The sequence below is a fragment of the Pseudorca crassidens genome, chromosome 1, assembly GCF_039906515.1.
Source record: "Pseudorca crassidens isolate mPseCra1 chromosome 1, mPseCra1.hap1, whole genome shotgun sequence".
Classification (NCBI taxonomy): domain Eukaryota; kingdom Metazoa; phylum Chordata; class Mammalia; order Artiodactyla; family Delphinidae; genus Pseudorca; species Pseudorca crassidens.
In genome coordinates, this window is record NC_090296.1 from 147,973,546 (window position 1) to 147,998,389 (window position 24,844).

The 24,844-nt window shown below is 39.5% G+C and overlaps 1 protein-coding gene across 5 annotated transcripts in view; it reads left to right on the forward strand.

Annotated features, from left to right (window-relative positions):
* EFL1 (elongation factor like GTPase 1) overlaps window positions 1–24,844 on the forward strand; it is a 134,853-nt gene that overhangs the window by 101,820 nt on the left and 8,189 nt on the right. For 4 of the 5 annotated variants that reach the window (XM_067698459.1, XM_067698476.1, XM_067698468.1 and 1 more), the window contains 2 exons: window positions 5,605–6,587; window positions 16,694–16,878. In XM_067698459.1, coding sequence (XP_067554560.1) covers window positions 5,605–6,587; window positions 16,694–16,878 — 1,168 coding nt within the window. Of the gene's footprint in view, window positions 1–5,604; window positions 6,602–16,693; window positions 16,879–24,844 lie in introns of all 5 variants that reach the window. The other variant, XR_010932737.1, reaches the window with a different exon arrangement.

Here is a 24,844-nt window from a genome sequence, read left to right on the forward strand (position 1 = left end):
ATATACACTTTCTGTGCTTAGTAATGATACTGAAACTTATTTTTTTTAATTAATTAATTTATTTTTGGCTGCATTGGGTCTTTGTTGCCACGCGCAGGTTTTCTCTAGTTGCGGCGAGAGGGGGCTACTCTTCGTTGTGGTGCACAGGCTTCTCATTGCGGTGGCTTCTCTTCTTGTGGAGCACAGGCTCTAGGTGCATGGGCTTCAGTAGTTGCGGCACGCAGGCTCATTAGTTGTGGCTCACGGGCTCTAGAGCACAGGCTCAGTAGTTGTGGCGCACGGGCTTAGTTGCTCCGCGGCATGTGGGATCTTCCCGGACCGGGGCTTACACCCGTGTCCCCTGCATTGGCAGGCGGATTCTTAACCACTGCGCCGCCAGGGAAGTCCCTGAAACATTTTTTAATATGTTTATTGGCCATTTGTTTTTCTTTGATGAACCACCCTGTAATGGCCTTCCTACCTTTTATTTTTCAATTTTCTGGGACTTTAATAACCATAATAATAATTATAGCTAAAATAATAATTATAAATAATCAACATGATTACATACTAAATACTACATGTTAGTCACTGTGTTGAACTCTGTGTGTCTCATTTAATCCTTAAAACAACCTAGTAAAATTGGTGGTGGTGGTGGTGGTGGTAATTGTTGTTGTAGTACAGTACTACTTTACTACTACTAATAATGCAGTAGAATAAGAAGAGCTGCTCCTGCAGCACCATCCATTTGGGTTTCTTTAAATGTTTTTATAGCCATAATTAGTACAAAATTGGAAGGTAGGTTTTTCCATCTCTTTCATGTTGTCACCATTTTCTTAGAATTTCTCAAGGTATAATTATAATGTTGATTAGAGAATAATCCTAATTGGATAAATCGTAAGGCATAATGTATTTTAAAATAGTAACTTAATTCTCAGAGGGTTTTTTTCTTAACAGTATTGAAATGTTATATTTTGGAGTTTTTGAACTAACTTATTTTCTCTCTTTTCACACTCTTTGCTACCAAATTAAAATCCAATGTTAAATAACCTTACGTTTCTCAGGCCATTAACTTCTCTTTAAAAATAATGCTTTACGGTACTTAGAATTATATTTCAAGTAAAATTCCCCCTTTAAATCTAAAACTGATTTTAATTGAATTACTTATTTGTGGTTGAAATTTTTTAAAGTGACAGCATCAAATGGTGGCAAAGATGTAGGAATTTACCTACACAGCTAGTGGGAGCGTGAGTTGGTACAACTACTTTGGAATGTAGTTTGGGTATTATCTACTAAGGTAGGAGATAGTTATTTCCTACGGCTTGGCAAATCTATTCCCATTTCTAGTCTATATATACTTAACACAAAGCTGGACAAATGTGCATCAATAATATTCATAGCAACAAAAATTTTAATAGCCCAAAACTGGAAAAAACTCAAAATAAAATGCATAAACAAATAAATTACGGTAAATCCATACCATGGAATTTTATAGAATAATCTCAGTGAACAAGCTAACTACGCAAACATGGATGAATTTTACAACATAATATTGAGCAAAAGAAGACAACTGAAGAAAAAAATGTTTGATTCTATTCATATAAAGTCCAAAAAGCAGGCCAAACTGAACTAGATACAGTATGGGGGTTTTATGTCTAGGTGTTAAAAAAAATAAATTAAGGGCTTCCCTGGTGGTGCAGTGGTTGAGAGTCCGCCTGCCGATGCAGGGGACGCGGGTTCGTGCCCCGATCCGGGAAGATCTCACATGCCGCGGAGCGGCTGGGCCCGTGAGCCATGGCCGCTGAGCCTGCGCGTCCAGAGCCTGTGCTCCGCAACGGGAGAGGCCACAACAGTGAGAGGCCCGCGTACCGCAATAATAATAATAATAATTTAAAATGGATTACAGTGAAAATCAAGATAGCGGTTACCTTCATGGGGTTGGGAGAATGCATAAGGGGGCCTTCTGAGGGCTAGGAATGTTCTGTTTCTTAACTTGAGTAGTGGTTTATTTACATGGTGTTCATGTTGTGAAAAGTCATAGATCGAGTAGAGTTTTGTTTTGTGTACTGTTCTACATGACTGGTAAATTTTACAATTATATACTTAGAATAAGAACATATATATAATGCTAGAGGGTTTTTTTACCTCTCATAGGACAGAGCCTATGCCTTCTAATATGTAAGCTTTTTTGACTTTGATACACATGTGCAGGAATGCGTTATGTACATGCGTGGGAGACAAGGAGGCTCCTGTGATCTCTAGGCCAGAGAAACTGTCAGAGCTCTTATCCTACACCTCTCAAGGTAGTCATGATCAGATATGGCAGGAAGCCACAGGAAATTGCTGATGTAGTCGGAGTCTACTGCACTTCTTTTGAAGTAATCACAGGCTCTGCACTGCCAGGATTTAAAGAAACTCTAGCCCTGAGGCACTTTGTAGGTGTGACAGGCAAACGCACACCTCCCCTTCCATGGTGTGGAATGATTTTAATTAATCTTGTAAGTGAGGACTATGGGAGAATTCTTGGGAACCTTAGAAACTGGAAGGACTAATATGACTTTTAGTAGCCCTTTTGACCTTATGGTAGGAGGAAAATAGGACAGTGTCATAGTACTCAACTCTAATAGTTTCAAAGCTGTGCAGTTGGTTTTCTTGAATGTTCTAAGTATGTTGAACATATTTTCTCTAAATAAAGGTAACTAAAAAAATATTTTCCTGTTTCTAAGATTTCTAAGTGCTTTTCTTTTTTAAAAACTAGGAGTGCGTATTAAATTTTATTGAATGCCAATTTAGCATTTTTAAAGATGGTTACCTAGTTAGACACTTTTAATGTGATATTTTAACAGATGTTCTAATACAAATCAAGTTTTAGAACCTACAGTAAAAACTACTTAGTGTTGTAGTGAATTATTCCTTTAATATGCTGTTTAATTGGATTTTTCATTATAGTATAATGGCTAAGAGCATGAATTCTGAGGTCAGACCTCGATTTGAAACCCAGCTTACTAGCTCTGTGACTTTGGAGAAGTTATTTGATCTTTCTTATTTGATTTTCTCCTCTACAAAATGAGGATAATAATATACCTACTAAAGAAATAACACATGTAAACCACTTAACACAGTGCCTCATACATAATAAGTGATTAGTAAAAATCAAACACACACATATATATCCATTTTTGTCATTGTCATTTTATCTTAGATTTTATATCTCGGTTCTTGGGTAAGATTGAGCTACAGTTTTGTGTATGTCTGCTGTCTTTTTCAGGTTCAAGTATCAGAGTAATTTTAAATGAATACAGTGTCAGGTAGACATCCATCTTGTGTATTCTGCAACAATGTATATAGCATTGGAATAAACTAATCCTTGAAAGTAAACCAACTCACTGGCAAAACCAAAACCTTTCTTGGAAGTGACTTTTATTTTTAGAAAATTTTAATTTTCTTCCATACATTATGATCTATTCAGGTTCTGTATTCTAAAATCAGTTTTGGTAACTGATGGTTTTTAGAAAACCATCCATTCATTGAGTTTTCAATTTTATCACAAAGTATGAAATCAGATAAACCAAATTCCTGCCCTAAACCCACAAAATATAGAAAGCAAAAACAAATCTAGAATCAAAAGTAAGCATTTCAAAACCTTTTACTTTTAGTATTTAATTTCCTTATTGAATAACATTCCCCAGGGAAAAAGTATTGTTCCAAGATCCAAAAATTTCTTATATATGTGTACATACACACGCATTTATGTATGTGTACATACATATATATATGTACATTTATACATATGTCCATCCACCTTGCCAGTAGTAGACCAGACCAAACCTTTAGTGTTTCCTGGGAATGAGGTAAACAGAAAATAAGAGAAAAAGAAAGATTGCGTGGTTTCATTGTCATCAGAATCAGACCATGTCAGTTTCCAGAATCTGCCCTCTGTGAATTTGTAACTCATCTGCAAGAAAGTGCAGCATGAAACTAAGCTTGACACATTGTGAGAAAGGGGGCTTTCTGAACTTGGTGGCAGACTGAGGTTCAAGACCTATGAGGTTCAAGACCTATGCGGTCTAGTAGAGTAGCCACTAACCACATATGGCTATTTTAAATTAAATTAAGATTAAATAAGATTAAAAATTCAGTCCCTCAGTCACATTAGCCACATTTCAAATGTTCGGTAGCTACATGTGGCTATTTAAATGTAATTAAAATTAAATGGAGGCTTCCCTGGTGGCACAGTGGTTGAGAGTCCGCCTGCCGATGCAGGGGACATGGGTTCGTGCCCCGGTCCGGGAAGATCCCACATGCCGCAGAGCGACTGGGCCCGTGGGCCATGGCCGCTGAGCCTGCGGGTCCGGAGCCTGTGCTCTGCAACGGGAGAGGCCACAGCAGTGAGAGGCCCGCGTACCGCAAAAAAAAAAAAAAAAAAATTAAATGAAATTAAAACTTTGTTTCCCCAGTTGTACTAGCCACATATCAAGTACTCTGTAATCATAGTACAGATATAGAACATTTCCATTATTTCAGAAAGATCTTTTGGAGAGTGCTACTCTAGACAAACTCCTAGGTCTTGCCACCCTCACCATGAACCTCATCAAAGCCAAATCCACTGTCAGGATTTGACTGGATATCCTGAAGTTCTGTGATTTTTTTTTTTTTTAATCTCTTTAGAGTTATAATCATTGAGCTTTTCTTCTCCAGATTCTTAAAGTGGCAGATAATATTTTAAAGAATTCATGTAAAACCTTATTAAAACATTTATTCTCCACTCAAAACATTCTTTTTTAAAAATATTTTAATGCCTATTTTATTTTATTATTTTTTTTACATCTCTATTGGAGTATAATTGCTTTACAATGGTGTGTTAGTTTCTGCTTTATAACAAAGTGAATCAGTTATACATATATATATGTTCCCATATCTCCTCCCTCTTGCGTCTCCCTCCCTCCCACCCTCCCCATCCCACCCCTCTAGGTGGTCACAAAGCACTGAGTTGATCTCCCTGTGCTATGCGGCTGCTTCCCACTAGGTATCTATTTTACGTTTGGTAGTGTATATATGTCCATGCCACTCTCTCACCTTGTCACAGCTTACCCTTCCCCCTCCCCATATCCTCAAGTCCGTTCTCCAGTAGGTCTGTGTCTTTATTCCTGTCTTACCCCTAGGTTCTTCATGACATTATTTTTTTCTTAGATTCCATATATATGTGTTAGCATACGGTATTTGTGTTTTTCTTTCTGACTTACTACACTCTGCATGACAGACTCTAGGTCCATCCACCTCACTACAAATAACTCACTTTCGTTTCTTTTTATGGCTGAGTAATATTCCATTGTAAAACATTCTTATCTAAATACATGGTTTATTTATTTTGAGAATGAACAAAGCAGTGAGATTCTAGTATATGCAAAGAACTCCCTGAAGGTCTGTTCCCATTAGAGGTGGTCTTTTGAATCTGAAATGAAAGTGGTTTTTGAATTCTGATATAATGTAAATTGCCAGTATTTCCTAGTAAAATAATTTTTATATTTCTATGTTTTTGCAGAATATTCATTATGTAACATTTCTACATAGACGTTTTGATGCCATTTTGATTATAACCTTGTGTTATTTCCCTTGACTCTGTAGGTTTGCAAAGATTCAAATCAGTGTATCTGAACCCATTATTCCATTCAGAGAAACAATCACAAAACCCCCCACAGTTGACATGGTCAATGAAGAAATAGGCAAACAACAAAAAGTTGCAGTCATACACCAAACAAAAGAAGATCAAAACAGAATCCCTGAAGGAATCCAAGTGTACTCTGGTGGGCTAATCACCATGACAACCCCCAATAAACTTGCCACACTCAGTGTTCGAGCCATGCCCCTTCCAGAAGAAGTCACTCAGATTCTGGAAGAAAATAGTGATGTGATTCGTTCTATGGAGCAGTTGATATCCTCTTTGAATGAGGGTAAAAACACTCAGATGATTCACCAGAAGACCCAAGAGAAAATTTGGGAATTCAAAGGAAAACTAGAGCAGCATCTAACAGGGAGAAAATGGAGGAACACTGTTGACCAAATCTGGTCGTTTGGCCCAAGAAAATGTGGGCCCAACATATTAGTAAATAAAAGTAAAGATTTTCAGAATTCAGTATGGACAGGCCCAGATGGCAAAGCATCAAAAGAAGCCAGTAGATACCGAGATTTGGGCAATAGTATCGTGAGTGGCTTCCAGCTAGCAACCCTCTCTGGCCCCATGTGTGAGGAGCCTCTCATGGGTGTCTGTTTTGTTCTGGAAGAATGGGACCTAAGTAAATTTGAAGACCAAACAGCAAGTGATAAGCAGAATCAAGAACAAAGTGATCTGGTAAAAGAGGGACAGGGGGAAGGTGAAACCTGTTCTGGTAGAGATGAACACCAAGACCTACAAGGTGGCTGCTCCGAGCCCTCTGAGAAGAGGGCTTCCCAGAAAGGAGAGTCTTCACTCACCGACTGCTATGGACCCTTCTCAGGACAGCTCATTGCCACCATGAAGGAAGCCTGTCGCTATGCACTGCAAGTGAAACCTCAGCGTCTGATGGCAGCAATGTACACGTGTGACATCATGGCCACCAGTGATGTTCTCGGTAAGGCAAGAAAGGTAAAGACTGAGAAATACCGTGAATAACAGTGGAAGTCTCTCAGATCAGAAAGCTTAAACTCATGTAATATTTTTTTTTGCAGAAGCTACATTATCATATGATTTTCAGGAACTAAGATCTTAGAAAGTCAGAGGCCTTAAATATTACAATCTTGGGGGCAAGGGAGTGGAAGTTTTGCCAACTTAGGATATTTTGTTTTGCAAAAATGGAAAGACTTTTCTGCAACAGAAGGTCTGGTAAATGAGGTTTAAACTTCTCATATATTTTACCATCCAAACCCGTGCAGTAGTTTTTCACAAGGGAGTAACCATATCAGTCTGGGTAACCAAAGTTGTGATAACGATCAGAGAATAAGGTGACATTCTTGTACTCCTAACACAAAGGGCTTCTGTGAATTCTGGGTGTCTTCTGAAGAAGAAAATTATTTGGGACTTTATCCACTGCTAACTATTATATCAGATCCTACTGCTGATTTTTCTTTCTTTGGGAGAAGAACCTTTAAGATCTCAGGAGACATTGAACCCTGGCAGTTGGTAGCTGTTTTGACTTTTGACAGATTGTACTTCAGTGAGACTTACTTTCTTCACCTCTGAAAAAGAAGGTAAATTCATTGGAGGTTGTGAAGAGTAGCATGAGAACACAAATATGGGACCTGGAACCATGCCTGGCCACACGGTAGTTCTCTTTACCCTCTTGAGGTTGTGGAACTGCTTCAGCGGTGAGGAGGTCATAGAAGGGGGAATTGAGCACTGGATGAGCGAGTGGACCAAATTGTTGTGTTTTCTCGAGCTCTGAGGTCCTTTGAGTCAGTATGTGGTTCCTTTACATTCTTTTTGGTAAAGTTCTTTTGCCAATTAATTCCTAAAAGCATAAATCTAAATTGTTGGGGGTTTTCTTCCCCAAAAAGAAATTGAGACTTGCATCACAGTAAGGTTCCTGTGAGAGGAACGGAGCACCCATAGCAGCATTTCAGAAACAGTTGAGTTAAACACAGGTACATAGGTTTGGTTATTCTGGGCCGGCTTAAAGCTAGTACGTGCTGTGAGTCAGATCTGCAGATACGGCCTGGAATATGCGGTGTTTCTCAACCTTACCTGAATACAGCATCCTATTAACATCTCACGGAATCCGTAGCTTAGTTCGAGGAACACCAGTCTAGACCATCCCCAGGTGTTCTTCACATTTCCATTGAGAACCTTCTTAATTTAAGAAGGCAGAGGTAGAATTAGAATCAAGCAGTCTTAATTCCTTCAAAAAAAGACCTCAGAGGTCTTCTCCAGTCTCTCCTACGCTGACAGATGCTTATACCACCTCTGTTTGAATACTTCTGTTGATGGGCAGCTCACAGCCAGTTCCGGGATTAAACTGTCTTTCTCATATTGAGCAAAAAAGTCTTGTCTCCTGCTAGTTTCTCACCATTCATACCACCATTCGTCCCTCTTACATGCAGTAGCACTTCATATATTTGAGGGGAGCATTCGTTTTCTAGCTTTATATGTAGGGGAAAACTCTCCACATCCTTCAGCTGGTTTTCAGGATATGATTTTTTTTTAATCCTTCAATTGTTCCAGTTGCTGTCCTTTAGATATACTTCCTTCGGTCAGCCTCCCTCTTAAATAAAGCAGCCATAAACAGCACCCCAGATACCATCTCACCCGTACAGACACAGACACACTGCTACCTCCCACATGCAGTACAGCATTCTTCTTTTAATGCAGTTCAGCAGTTGCATCTTGTCATTCACTTGTGAGAAGTCAGGATCAACCTCATTTTTTTTTTTAAATAAGTTTGTCTTTCTATTTTGTTCCCCCAAAAGCTGGATTTAAATCTTAGTGACTGAAATTATGTAGAACTCCTATATTTACATATGAGTAAACTGGGTCTATACAATTAATTTCTTCCCTTAGGTTTTGTGTGTGTGTGTGTGTGTGTGTGTGTGTGTGTGTGTGTAAAATACATAATAAACATTACAACAATAGTGAAGGAAGTTTTGGGTTTTTTAATGCCAAGAAAAAGAAGTCTCAACACCATAATTTTTTTTTTTTTTTTTTTTTTTTTTTGGCTGCGTTGGGTCTTCGTTGCTGTGCACGGGCTTTCTCTAGTTGCTGCGAGCAGGGGCTACTCTTCATTGCCGTGTGCCGGCTTCTCATTGCGGTTGTGGGGCACAGGCTCTAGGCACGTGGGCTTCAGTAGTTGTGGCACGTGGGCTCAGTAGTTGTGGCACATGGGCTTATTTAGTTGCTCCGTGGCATGTGGGATCTTCCTGGACCAGGGCTCAAACCCGTGTCCCCTGCATTGGCAGGCGGATTCTTAACCACCGTGCCACCAGGGAAGTCCCTCAACACCATAATCTTCACACATTGATTCATTTTTTAATTTTTTTTCATGTGTCCTTTTCTTGTCTGGTGAGACGTGAAACTCAATAAGTAGTGAATTGAATGTTGTGATGAAGTTGAGGTCCTTTGTATATATAGCATTCCCCTGATTATCAACTTACCAACCATCTTATAAGAAGAAATAAGCTTAGGTTGATAGGATTTTGTGTTAGAAAGTCCGTGTCATCTCCAAAGGTTTACCTCATGCTTCTATAAATATATACAAATCTTTATAATGTTTTCTTAAAATTCTGTAGGAAATTAGTATATGGCTTTCTAGTCTGTAGTTTATGGAAACCAGTGTTTTTATCCTTAAAAAAGTTCATTTATCATTTGCCTTTTACCTGTAGTTTGGCAGCTACCCTGCTATCCACAAGTTCTCAAAAGGGCAAATTTCTCTAGGACCATGAGATAGAATTCTGGTCTTGGAGACTTGAACTCGTTTAAGAAGGCCAGTTACTTGCTTATCAACTGCTCGGCTATCTTGAACTTCAGCATTCTTCTATCATGTTTGTTCTACTTGCTGTAGTTTCTTCCTCATTCTCCTTACTGAAGAGAATGGAGGTAACGTAGGTGTTGAGAACCAACCCTGGCCTTCTTGCTGTCCTGTATTAATGTTACACTGGCCTCTCCAAGTTGTAGCTGTGACCCTTTTTGTTGTCTTTAACTCTGTTACTTGGTAGGCTCGCCTTACTCTAGTTTTCAACATCCAGGACATACTATGATCCTCCCTTAGTTGTTTGCTTTCTTCTTCTTCTGTCTACTGTGCCTGTCCTCTTAAAATAGGAGTCAGAAGGCACAACACAGTGCCTTCCATGACCCAACAGATTTATTTTGGAGCTATTTATTTTGGGTGGGGAGGATCTCTCCTCCTTTTTTCTCATTGGGATCATTCATGATTGATATTTTCAGACTCTTGTTACTCCCCAAAGGAATTTTATCTTAGGGTTTGTTATCCTTAAGCCTGTTTGGTTTTTTGTTTTTCTTTTCCTTTATGTGTTTGAAATGAGCCTTCCCAAAGTCTAGGGTCCATGTAGATCTATCTGTGCCTGTCTTTCCCTCCCTTATTCCCAGCATAATAGGAACACATATTTCCTCCCCAAATGGCCATCTCTCCTTACAAAATCCCTTTGGAGTGGCATTTGTCCTTTCTGAGAAGACAGCTTTTCAGCACAACACATGAAGCTAGGTTCAGCTGTTGGCATTTATTGGAAATTCCCAGCAGACTGTTGAGTCAGTCCTCTGTGTCCATTTTTCCATCTGTGTTAGGAAGTCACCACTAGGACCGGACCCTGCATGTGACCAGGCAGTCCCTTGAATGTCACTTGTCATCCGGCACTTTGATCTTCATCCTGGTACTTTTCACCTGGCCAGCTGAGTCAGTTCTGGCACTTTCTAGGAATAGATGCTTATCTTAGCCTTCAGGGTTATATGCCCTCTTCTCCCTTAGGAGAAGAATATGTCTTTGCCTTGCCTTATCCACGTACAAATCTCAACCTTGTATATGTGGATTGGTTAGTACAGGTGACCCTTGAACAACACGGGGCTTAGGGGTGCTGACTGACCGCACAGTTGAAAATCTGTATATTACTTTACAGTTGGCCCTCCCTATACGTGGCTCCACATCGGTAGATTCAGCTAGAAAAATCCACTTATAAGTGGACCCACACCCACCCAACACAGACCTGTGTTGTTCAAGGGTCCACTGTACACAGTCTGTACCAGTGTCGCTGGTCAGCCTTCTTAATGCATTTCTCAGAGATCAACTGGCTACCACACCCACTGCCTTACAAAGAAGCTGTGTTTAGATTTGATCTGGAATTTTTTTTATTCCTGAATTGGTTTGAGGCCTTCTTGCTTAGACTAGAGAATCTCCTCGTAAGCCTGTTTTCTCTTGTTTTGAGGGATTCTTTGGTAATGATGACCAGTTTTTAGTATCCAGGTTCTATCGGGATACTCAGCTCTTCACTTGTGTTTTTCTTTTTCTTTCTAAATCACCACCTTCACCTGGAAAAAGAAATGAAGAGACCTCTATGTTCCTGAGGCTTTTTGCTTCCTCCCTGGGTATTCAGAGATCTTCCAGGAAAACTTCAGACTGCTGCTGGTTCCTTTAATTCTCCAAGAATTGGCACCAGACAAATAAAAGGACAAGTCAGGTCTTTTTTATTTAGTAAGATGAGTTAGTCTCTTTTTAAAACTTTTCTACACAGATTTTTAAAATAAGGAATCCTTTTATAAATGTATAGAATTGCTTATGGTCAAAATGGGAAATTTTGCAGAAAAAATAATCATCTTAAAATTGTTTTGTCTGGGGAAATAATCCCAAGAAAATGACCTCCTTTACTTGTAAAACCTGCTTTCCTAACTGTGGTTTTATTATCATTTTTTACCCATGAAAACTGCCTTTTATGAGCTTGAACGGACATAAGAATTGGTTTGTGTTTTTAATTGATCATCATGTGACTAGTAAATTGTCTCTTTTCATATTTCTTCTAACCTGTTAACGTCTTTCATTCTTGCTCTCCATTGTTTTTACCTTTGGCAATAACTTCACGTATAAAATATAACTTTTTCTGTTACTGTTAGTTTTACTGACATCTACAGTTATTATAGTGCTTCTATTTTATTTGTAGGGATAAATGCTTATATTGTTAAAACATATGTGTTTTAATGTATCAGAAACATTCTTAGTAAGTATTACTGTCTACTTTTAAAAACCTATTCTTATTTCATACTTGGAGTTCTTTTTATATTTCACCAGCATTTCATTAATTCAACAAAAATTTATTGAGCTATATATGCCAGCACTATGTTAAGCATGGTTCCTGCTTTGAGAAATAAGTTAAGGTGACAAAGCTTAAGTATGTAAAACAATTAGTAAAATACAATTGAATTTAGTGAATAAATATGGGTTTTTAGTGAAATTTTATGAGAAATTTGGATCAGCAAAATTCAAAACAGGGTAAATCTTTTGAAAGTGACTGTACTTTGAAATGGGCTTTGATGATGGATGGAATGATTTTGAGTTCATCAACTAGGTATTAAATTGGCTTTCTTTGTACCACAGCACTGAAGACCTCTGTTGAACTTAAAGTGAACTCCTTTCCAGTTGGTTTTATAGACACTGCTGTGCAGCATTACCTTTCTAATCCTGGACACTGGTTGGTTGAACCCAACAGTAAAACCTTGCATTTACCCATACTGTGTCTTATTAAATTTGGGTCCTTACCTAGTTATCCTGATTCTGTCAAAGAATTTATTACCTTTGCCAGCTTCATGTCAACTTTGGATTTGATCACCATGCCTTCTGAATTTTTAAGTGGCTGATTATCATAGTAAGGACACAGAGCTGTGAACAGAGCACTGACAGTTCACTAAGGACATCCTTCCAGGGTGGGAGTGACTTGTTAACATCCATTTCTATCTAATAGCAACCAGCCCACGTTCCCCGTTACGTCCACAGCACACTTTATCTCATATTTGGTTGAAGACCACCTGCATCCTGTCGACCACATTTGCTTGATTTAGCAGTCTGGTTGTTCTGTGACAAAAGGAAAAGAGGTTTGTGTGACCTAGTTTATAAGAATAAGAAATGCCCACCGATTTCTTTGTGTGTGTGTGTTTTTAATTGAAGTTATACTGCAAGTGTTACCAACAGTAACAGAAACCACAAGGTGAAAGAAAAATCTTCCACCTTGGAAGTCAGCCTATGATTTTTCATTTTCTTTTACCATCTTTGTCCATAATAGTACATTTTGCATAGCTGTTACGCATTATGGTAGAGGCGGTTTGATGTTTTGCTTTTTACATTTATTATCTGTTTTATAAACACACTTCCATTTGGCTACTTAGTATTCATAATTTTCATTTTAACCTCTGCATAATATCCTATCAATTTGATGTGCTGTAATTTACTTCCCATCATCCCCAAATTGGAAATTCACATTGTTTCCTGTTTGTTTACTATTAGCGAAAACATTGCTGTGGACAGCTGCTTCCTTTCCTAAATTCTGAAAAAAAAATAACATACCTTTAATTGCCAAACTTTCAGCTCTAAAGATGGTGGAATCTGCAGACCAATCTTAACTGCCTATTATGGAAGAAGAAAATATGTATATAAGAATCTGTAATGCCACAAAAGAACAGATTAGGTTCAGTAACGCCCAAATGGTGAAGAGATTATTTCGATCTTGGGATCTCACAGAACACTTTGTGGAACGAGTTGTTTTTGAATGGTCTTCAAATGATGAAAAGGATTTGACTATAAAGCTGGGCTAAGAGTACTCTGAGTTGGAGAAACTGTGAGCTCAGAGTGGAAAAACCTCACACGTGTCCTGTGGGCAGTGAGGGGTTTACCTTGGCTTAGGGTGTAGAGTCTGTGCTCTGTGCTCTAGGGTCTGGCAGTTTCAGGAGCTGGAGTGGTGGGTTCCTGCCAGGTCATAGAGGGCCTGGAGTACAGGCTGAGACATTTATAGTGCAGTCATTAAAAGTGGAGCCCTGATCAAAACCAGTCAGGCAATTAACCTTTCTGTTGCCGCTTCTTTCCTGACGGATGCCTCTTCCCTGGTGCCTTGCGTACAGTAGGGCGCACTGTGATCTTCCTTTGAGTGAGTGAACAAATGCCTGAGGTGTTATGACCAGTTGAAGGGGTATCAAAATATTCTGTCAGGGGCCACATGATCAGAAATCCTCATTGATAGGACTGCATTCATTTCTCAGTGTAACCTCAGCAGTGGAGAGGGTCCCTGAGTGCATCCAAGCATTGGACACAGCTGTCATGAGCGCCAAGTGTATTGGAAGGTTTTGTTATAGCTGGTGTCCATTGTTCAGTGATCCATCACTGTGTCCCAGTTTTAAGATTTAGTTTTAGTGGAATTAAAATGGAATGGCCCAAAATTACATGATTAATTACATTCAGTTCCAATTATAATGATTGATCCAAGCCTGCTGGCATGACCCGTGAAGCAGGGGAGGAGCAGCCAGCCTCTGCAGCAGCAGCCAGGCGGCTCGTCCCTGCCGGCCCAGCTCCTCAGAGTCTCTTTGCCCCAGTTTACTCATTCTTTCTCTCTCCCCACCCCATTGTTTGGTATTTACTTCCATAAACCACCATAAAACTTTCCTTAGAGTGAGGTAGAGGAGTAAATAAAGATGACTAGTTCACACATGGTAGCTATTACAGTAAGTTTTTTTTCTCATAAGAATTCTTTTCTCATAATTTTTTTCTCATAAGAATCTCAGGCAAGTCATCTGTAACCTAGAGGGGATCACTAATACAGACACTAATTATTCTGCTTTTTTCAAGAGCTTTTCAGACTGTACCTAAAATATGGCTTTCAGTTCTAGAAACTGCTTTCCAAAAGCAATGTAAATAAATTGTAGTCGTTCAAATAGGAAAGTGGTCAGGATGGAACAGGAAAGGAAGGTCGTGACAGAGAAAGAGGAGGTGTTCAGACTGGAGAAGAGAAGGCTGAATACTGTCTTCAAGTAGCTTAAAGGCTGGTCTGTGGACGAGGGGTTAAACCTGTCCCATAGGACAAAAACTGGGCCTAACGGTTAGAAACTTGGGGCTCAAGAATTGTCTACCAATCAGCGCTGTCCAAAGATGGAATGGCCTGCCCTGGGAGGAAGTGAGTTTTAGACGTATGCAAGCAGAATCTAAATGACTACTGTGGTAGAACTTGACCCCTGAGTTCCCTTCTAGCCCACTGTTCTGTGATTCTCTGACTCTGAGATTTCTAGTGTGAATGACAGGAGAAATGACTTCAAAATTGAGGAGTGGAGTTGCCTTTTGCAATAGGCAATGTATTGTGTCTTAGACACGTTGAATTTAAAAGGAAGTTGCGCTCCACCGTGGAGATGCCCTGGCAGCCACAGTCCCAGTAAATGTGGGATTGGAGGTCCAGTGAGAGGCCAGGCTTAGAAACAGAGTCCCAGGAATCCCAGACATAAAGTTAATAATTTAAACCACACAAATGAGAAATGAATGGGCTTTCTGAAGGGAAAGTTTGTTTGGAGAAGAGTATTGAGCCTCAAAGAATACTCTTAGGAAGAAGTCATACCCTTAAGAATTATTGTAGTAGACAGTAAGTAGAATGATGGTTGTTAGAGGGCCAGGGGTCAAAGGAAGGTGACACTAAGATTGGAGAGATTTGTCAGAGAGGGTGTTGATCAGTAGCTGCAGAAACCGCAGAGAAATCAGAGAATGAGGATTGAGAAAAAGACATTTAGGATAGGAATATGAAAATTATTGTGAAATTTCAAGGAAGCAGCTTTAATAGAGCTCAGGGCAACCGGTAGAGCCTGGGTGTTAAAGAAAGAGCACACAGTGAAGACGCGAGAGGCGGTCCCTTAGGGCTTGTGGGGCAGGAAGAAGGCGAAACTGTGGAGGCGGGCGCGGGAGTGGGGAAGAGGACAACTGTACCTGTCATCACTGGTGGAATTTTTAATTTATTTGTTTTGATGCTAAGCCAAGAGATGCAGAAGGCCCTCCGGAGTTCTTAAGGTTTTTTTTAAATTTTTAAGCCTTGCGACACAGTGGGTTTCCTGGCATTTGTTTTCCTTTATCCTTCCCAATAACCACCACCAGGGGGAAATCTGAGTCAGAGAGAAAAGTTTGCCCTGCGTCCTCAGTGCCCAGTCTAAAAAATAAAAAATAAGTAAGGTGGGTGGCATCTGCACCAGATCACCACCCAGTTTTTTAGGACAGAGGGCAGAGTCCAGAGCTCAGTGTGGTAGTCAGAGGAGACTTGCACTCTGCTTCACGGCAATGTGTAAATTTTTAAGGATAATATATTTATAGATCACTTACGTAATTAAAATTATTTTTTCTAAATGGAAGGTGAAAGTGGGGGCTTTAATGAGTGTACCCATTAGCTAAAGCAAGTTCCTTCCAGTTGTCTGTGATCTCCAGTTTATCTCTGTTCTCTGCAGTCTGTTCTGCTTACTAGCTGAATGGATAGTCTGAGCACCCAGAGGTAGTCATACAGAAGCCAGTCAGAGGGGAAGGGGTCTCCCTCGTGAGTGGAAGAAAGAATTGTGCCTAAAGATGAAATAAAAGTGCTAGCCAAGAGGATTTGCTAGAATTCCTGTGACGTGGCAGTAAAAATTGTTACCAGACATTAAAGATTCCAGACTATCAGTTTTCAGGTAATAAAACCCTTATATTTGTACCACTGAGATAGTATCAGCTTAAAACAAATACAAGCAAGCAGGTATATATGTGCGGCTTTAATTTTTAGTATAAAAACGTCCTTGAGCCAGTTGATTGCTTACTAGTCCCAAATAGCTTGTCATCATGATAATTATCATCACATTAATAATGTCTTGAAATTATTAGAATATCTTAACATTTACAAAGCCCAGTCACCCTCATCTCGTTGGATTTCAGACCCAAAGACACCTCGTAGTGAAATTATATCAAAAGGTCCTTTTAAAGTCTCCTGCTTCTCACGCTGTGTTGAGGGGATTGTCCTTGGGTAATGCAGTTTGGGGTGATTTCACCTTTTGTTATCATTTGTTTCTAATTTTTCTATAATTGTCATGCTTTACTGTTTAAATAAACACTTGAAAATTTCCCATGCTTCTGTAAACCAAAATTATTGGGAACAAAGTTAATCATTAGTTGATTGTTAACAGGGTACAGGAGTAGTCCCATCTTTGTGTCGCTCAAGACATGTAACCGGTCAATGAATTTAAAAGGTGTATATGGCTTTGCAGGTCGGGTCTATGCGGTCTTGTCAAAGAGAGAAGGTCGAGTGCTACAAGAGGAAATGAAAGAGGGGACGGACATGTTCATCATCAAGGCTGTGCTGCCCGTGGCCGAAAGCTTTGGCTTTGCTGATGAAATTAGGAAGAGGACAAGTGGCCTGGCCAGCCCGCAGCTGATATTTAGCCATTGGGAGGTAAGAATCCAAATCCTCGTTCCTTCCTTTGCATCTACGGATGTGCTTCCTTATAGATGGCGCCAAGAGTAGCAGACGACTTCCCAGGCCATGTGGCCTTCCTCTGGCTCTGCTCAGTCAAATGGACAGGACAAAGCAGATGGCATTTTTTCATCCAGATTGAATGAGCCTTAGGTTATATGCGCTTTGTAATACACACACACATATATATTCTTCTTTTTTTTCATTTGATGTAAAATTTAAGACAGAACGTTTAATCCCTTTTTTCCCTCCAAAGGTAATATTGTAGATAAGAAAACCACAGATATTTTGAAAGTGAAACTTTAAGGTATTGTTTCTTCTGGGGAAAAAGTACTTCTAGCATTTAAAGGCAAACAGTTATGCTTCTTACAAGGGACACCTTTAAATTATTACGTGTTACATATTCTTCAGTCCCCATCATAGAGATTCAAGGCTCCTGTGGCTTTCAAGTGTTGTGGAATAAAATGGCTCATCAAAACACTTCACTGTCAGTGTAGGAAAAGGTAGGTGAAAGGCAAACCTTATCTGTAATCAGAAATGCAAACTTCACAGGTCCACACTGCTTGGGAGAGAAGACAAGATTGTGAACACATTGTTTTTTAACTTAGGGCAAGAAAATAATAACAAGAAAGGACGGGGAGGTCAGACTGGCCTTTGTGAACAGATCCTGAAAGGAAAGGTAGAAGCTAGCGGCTAAGGAGGAGAGAAGGACATTGGGTTGGAGGGTGCCTGTGTGAGAAGCAGTGAAGGAAAGCTGTAGGGCATGAGCAGAAAGCAATGTGTGTTATGTTTCAAGACAAAGCCTGAAGGTCAGGAATAGCATTCTTAAACTGTAGGTTGTAAGTTTGAAAGGTGATTTTAAGAAAGTTCTGTTGTCACTGTTTACAGGGAACCTAAGTAACTTCACATTATTCTCTTGTACCGTGGAGGTGTATAGTTTAGTGGAAGGAGCATTGACTTTGGTGTTGAGAAGTCCTGGTTTCAAATATTAATTCTGCCACTTATTTGGACAAATTGTGGAACCTCCCTGAGTTTGTTTTGCCTCTGAGATATAAGGTATATGGAATATCTAGCCTAGTGCCTGACACTGGTAGGCCCTCCCTGGCATGAAGATTGTTTTCTTGTCAACATTCTTAGAGTCCGTGTCATGTTCCTTTTGGCTCTCTCTCAGCAGTGTGGCATTGCACTCAACTTCACACAAATCCAGACTTTTTCCTTAAACTATTTATAAACAAAGCTCATGGTTTGGGTTCATTGCTAAGCTCTTTTTACTCCTTTCACTTTCTTTAGCCAGCTGGGTCCCTTTCTCTAGAATGCTTCCAACGAGCAGTTTAAATTTAGACAGTATAGAGGAATGGGAATAATTGAGGGAGAACTTTCTCTTTAAAATGAATTCTATAGTCAAGTGAATCTGGCAAAGTAAAGAAAGGTGACACTTCAGCAAAACTAACTTTGGACAGGGCAAATTTGATTTTAGTTGGGCAAGTTCATATCATCTAAATTGATACAAGTGAAGTTACTAGTCCAAAACACTCAACTGTGTCTGCTTCTCCTTGAAAAGAGAAAGTTACGTTCTTAGTACTTGATAGAACTAAAGTTAATGTTGTTCTAATTTAGGTTACATTTTTTTGGTTGTCAGTACAAACTACATTTTAACACTGATTTACTATGAAATTTTTCTTGCATCTTTTTCTAGAAACTAAATGATGTTTTGATGGTTTTATTGGCCTATATCTGAATAGATGCCATTGCTGTACTTCATTATGTAGAAAACAGTAGCACAAAACATTTAAGTTATTTGTTAATGCCCACACTTATGGGGTAGTAGTTTCCCACTTATCCAAACTTCTAGCTTTTTGGTTTTGCTTTTTGGCACTCAACTTTTACATAAAAACACAAACCAGTAAGAAGTAGAAGGAATGGATTTATAAAGGCAACTTCTGAAGAACTATGTCTATAGTGTAAATATATTACTGATGTTCCTAATGAAAAACATTAGCGTTATCCCCCACGTGTTTTAGTGACCAGATGTGTGATTACACGACAGTGCAGCTAAATGATGCTTAGAACTGAAGAGAGACTTATTCCACTTCAAAGTAATGACCTTGAGAAGTGAAACACTTTCTTCATTTGTGCTGCCATTGCTGAAAACTGCCTTCAGAACTTGCAGCTCATGCTTCTGAATATCTTAGAGATGACAAGTCGTCCATCTCATTCGGATGGCCTTGAGAGTAGAAGGATGTGTGCTCACTCCCTCTTGCGAGAGCACTGGAATTACAACTAACTGCTGAACAGTCATCGACAGGAAGATACTGGAGCTCACCAAAAAAGATACCCCACATCCAAAGACAAAGGAGAAGCCGCAATGAGATGGTAGGAAGGGCGCAATCACAATAAAATCAAATCCCGTAACCGCTGGGTGGGTGACTCAAAACTGGAGAACAAATATACCACAGAAGTCCACCCACTGCAGTGAAGGTTCTGAGCCCCACCTCAGGCTTCCCAACCTGGGGGTCCGGCAACGGGAGGAGGAATACCTAGAGAATCAGACTTTGAAGGCTAGCGGGATTTGATTGCAGGACTTTGACAGGACTGAGGGAAACAGAGACTCCGATCTTGTAGGGCACACACAAAGTAGTGTGCACATCGGGACCCAGTGGAAGGAGCAGCGACCCCATAGGAGACTGAACCAGACGTACCTGCTAGTGTTGGACGGTCTCCTGCAGAGGCGGGGGCGGCTCTGTCTCACCATGAGGACAAGGACACTAGCAGCAGAAGTTCTGGGAAGTACTCCTTGGCATGAGCCCTCCCAGAGTCCACCATTAGCCCCACCAAAGAGCCCAGGTAGGCTTCAGTGTTGGGTTGCCTCAGGCCAAACAACCAACAGGGAGGGAACCCCAGCCCCACCCGTCAGCAGACAAGTGGATTAAAGTTTTACTGAGCCCTGCCCACCAGAGCAACAACCAGCTCTACCCACCACCAGTCCCTCCCATCAGGAAACTTGCACAAGCCTTTTAGATAGCCTCATACGCCAGAGGGCAGACAGCAGAAGGAAGAAGAACTACAATCCAGCCTGTGGAACAAAAACCACATTCACAGAAAGACAAGATGAAAAGGCAGAGGGCTATGTACCAGATGAAGGAACAAGGTAAAACCCCCAGAAAAACAACTAAATGAAGTGGAGATAGGCAACCTTCCAGAAAAAGAATTCAGCATAATGATAGTGAAGATGATCCAGGACCTCGGAAAAAGAATGGAGGCAGAGATCGAGAAGATGCAAGAAATGTTTAACAAAGACCTAGAAGAATTAAAGAACAAACAAACAGAGATGGACAATACAATAACTGAAATGAAAAATACAGTAGAAGGAATCAATAGCAGAATAACTGGGGCAGAAGAACCATAAGTGACCTGGAAGACAGAACGGTGGAATTCACTGCCACGGAACAGAATAAAGAAAAAAGAATGAAGAGAAATGAAGACAGCCTAAGAGACCTCTGGAACAACATTAAATGGAACAACATTCACATTATAGGGGTCCCAGAAGGAGAAGAGAGAGAGAAAGGACGTGAGAAAATATTTGAAGAGATTATAGTTGCAAACTTCCCTAACACGGGAAGGCAAATAGCCACCCAAGTCCAGGAAGCGCAGAGAGTCCCAGGCAGGATAAACTCAAGGGGAAACACACCGAGACACATAGTAATCAAACTGACAAAAATTAAAGACAAAGAAAAATTATTGAAAGCAACAAGGGAAAAACGACAAATAACATACAAGGGAACTCCCATAAGGTTAACAGGTGATTTCTCAGCAGAAACTCTACAAGCCAGAAGGGAGTGGCATGATATATTTAAAGTGGTGAAAGGGAAGAAGCTACAACCAAGATTACTCTACACATCAAGGATCTCATTCAGATTTGATGGAGAAATCAAAAGCTTTACAGACAAGCAAAAGCTAAGAGAATTCAGCACCACCAAACCAGCTCTACAACAAAGGCTAAAGGAACTTCTGTAAGTGGGAAACACAAGAGAAGAAAAGGACCTACAAAAACAAGCCCATAACAATTAAGAAAATGGTAATAGGAACATACATATTGATGATTACCTTAAACGTGAATGAATTAAATGCTCCAGCCAAAAGACACAGGCTCGCTGAAGGTACACAAAAATAAGACCCATATATATGCTGTCTACAAGAGACCCACTTCAGACCTAGGGACACATACAGACCGAAAGTGAAGGGATGGGGAAAGATATTCCATGCAAAAGGAAATCAAAAGAAAGCTGGAGTAGCAATACTCATATCAGATAAAATAGACTTTAAAATAAAGAATGTTACAAGAGACGAGGAAGGGCACTACATAACGATCAAGGGATCAATCCAAAAAGAAGATATAACAATTATAAATATATATGCACCCAACATAGGAGCACCTCAATACATAAAGCAGCTGCTAACAGCTATAAAAGAGGAAATCAACAGTAACATAATAATAGTGGGGGACTTTAACACCTCACTTACACCAATGGACAGATCAACCAGACAGAAATTTCATAAGGAAACACAAGCTTTAAATGACACAATAGACCAGATAGATTTAATTGATATTTATAAGACATTCCATCCAAAAACAGCAGATTACACATTCTTCTCAAGTGCACACGGAACATTCTCCAGGGTAGATCACAGCCTGGGTCACAAAGCAAGCCTCAGTAAATTTAAGAAAATTGAAATCATATCAAGCACCTTTTCTGACCACAACGCTACGAGATTAGAAATCAGTTACAGGGGAAAAAAACATAAAAAACAAACACATGGAGGCTAAACAATACGTTACTAAATAGCCAAGAGATCACTGAAGAAATCAAAGAGGAAATCAGAAAATACCTAGAGACAGGTGACAATGAAGACACGACTATCCAAAACCTATGGGATGCAGCAAAAGCAGTTCTAAGAGGGAAGTTTATAGCAATACAGTCCTACCTCAAGAAACAAGAAAAATCTCAAATAAAAAATCTAACCTTACACCTAGAGGAGCTAGAGAAAGAAGGACAAACAAAACCCAAGGTTAGTAGAAGGAAAGAAATCATAAAGATCAGAGCAGAAATAAATGAAATAGAAACAAAGAAAACAATAGCAAAGATCAATAAAACTAAAAGCTGGTTCTTTGAGAAGATAAACAAAATCATTAGCCAGACTCATCAAGAAAAAGAGGGAGAGGATTCAAATCAATAAAATTAGAAATTAAAAAGGAGAAGTTACAACGGATACCACAGAAATACAAAGCATCCTAAGAGTACTACAAGCAACTATGCCAATAAAGTGGATAGCCTAGAAGAAATGGACAAATTCTTAGAAAAGTATAACCTTCCAAGACTGAACCAGGATGAAATAGAAAATATGGACAGACCAATCACAAGTAATGAAATTGAACCTGTGATTAAAAATCTTCCAACATGAAAGAATGCTCAACATCACTAATCATTAGAGAAATGCAAATCAAAACTACAATGAGATATCATCTCACACCAGTCAGAATGGCCATCATCAAAAAATCTACAAACAATAAATGCTGGAGAGGGTGTGGAGAAAAGGGAACCCTCTTACACTGTTGGTGGGAATGTAAATTGATACAGCCACTGTGGAGAACAGTATGGAGGTTCCTTAAAAAGCTACAAATAGAACTACCATATGACCCAGCAATCCCACTACTGGGCATATACCCTGAGAAAACCAAAATTCAAAAAGAGTCATGTACCAAAATGTTCGTTGCAGCTCTATTTACAATAGCCCAGAGATGGAAACAACCTAAGTGTCCATCATCGGATGAGTGGATAAAGAAGATGTGGCACATATATACAATGGAATATTACTCAGCCATAAAAAGAGACGAAACTGAGCTATTTGTAATGAGGTGGATAGACCTAGAGTCTGTCATACAGAGTGAAGTAAGTCAGAAAGAGAGAGACAAATACCATATGCTAACACATATATATGGAATTTAAGAAAAAAAAATGTCATGAAAAACCTAGGGGTGAAACAGGAATAAAGACACAGACTTACTAGAGAATGGACTTGAGGCTATGGGGAGGGGGAAGGGTAAACGGCGACAAAGCGATAAAGAGGCATGGACATATATACACTACCAAACGTAAGGTAGATAGCTAGTGGGAAGCAGCCGCATAGCACAGGGAGATCAGCTCGGTGCTTTGTGACCGCCTGGAGGGGTGGGATAGGGAGGATGGGAGGGAGGGAGACGCAAGCGGGAAGAGATATGGGAATGTATGTATATCTATAACTGATTCATTTTGTTGTGAAGCTGAAACTGACATACCACTGTAAAGCAATTATACTCCAATAAAGATGTTAAAAAAAAAAAAATCTTCCAACAAACAAAAGTCCAAGACCAGATGGCTTCACAGGTGAATTCTATCAAACATTTAGAGAAGAGCTAACACCCATCCTTCTCAAACTCTTCCAAAAAATTGCAGAGGAAGGAACACTCCCAAACTCATTCTATGAAGCCACCATCACCCTGATGCCAAAATCAGACAGAGGTACTACAAAAAAAGAAAATTACAGACCAGTATCACTGATGAATATAGATGCAAAAATCCTCAACAAAATACTAGCAAACAGAAATCAACAACACATTAAAAGGATCATACACCATGATCAAGTGGGATGTATCCCAGGGATGCAAGTATTCTTCAATATATGCAAATCAATCAATGTGATACACCATATTAACAAACTGAAGAGTAAAAACCATACGATCATCTCAGTAGATGCAGAAAAAGCTTTTGACAAAATTCAACACCCATTTATGATAAAAACTCTCCAGAAAGTGGGCATAGAGGGAACCTACCTCAACATAATAAAGGCCATATATGACAAACCCACAGCAAACATCATTCTCAATGGTGAAAAACTGAAAGCACTTCCTCTAAGATCAGCAACAAGACAAGGATGTCCACTCTTGCCACTATTATTCAACATAGTTTTGGAAGTCCTAGCCACAGCAATCAGAGAAGAAAAAGAAATAAAAGGAATACAGATTGGAAAAGAAGAAGTAAAACTGTCACTGTTTGCAGATGACATGATACTATACATAGAGAATCCTAAAGATGCCACCAGAAAACTACTAGAGCTAATCAGTGAATGTGGTAAAGTTGCAGGATACAAAATTAATGCACAGAAATCTCTTGCATTCCTATATACTAATGATGAAACATCTGAAAGAGAAATTAAGGAAACACTCCCATTTACCATTGCAACAAAAAGAATACCTAGGAATAAAGCTACCTAGGGAGATAAAAGACCTGTATGCAGACAACTATAAGACACTAATGAAAGAAATTAAAGATGATACCAACAGATGGAGAGAGATACCATGTTTTTGGACTGGAAGAATCAATATTGTGAAAATGACTCTACTACCAAAGCATTCTGCAGGTTCAATGCAAAGCCTATCAAATTACCAGTGGCATTTTTTACAGAACTAGAACAAAACATCTTAAAATTTGTACGGAAACACAAAAGACCCTGAATAGCAAAAGCAGTCTTGAGGGAAGAAAACAGAGCTGGAGGAATGAGACTCCCTGACTTCAGACAATACTACAAAGCTACAATAATCAAGATAATATGGTACTGGCACAAAAACAAGTACAGATCAGTGGAACAGGATAGAAAGCCCAGAGATAAACCCACACACCTATGGTCAGCTAATCTATGACAAAGGAGGCAAGGATATACAATGGAGAAAAGGCTGTCTCTTCAATAAGTGGTGCTGGGAAAACTGGACAGCTACGTGTAAAAGAATGAAATTAGAACACTCCCTAACACCATATGCAAAAATAAACTCAAAATGGATTAAAGACCTAAATATAAGACCAGACACTATAAAACTCTTAGAGGAAAACATAGGAAGAACACTCTCACAGAA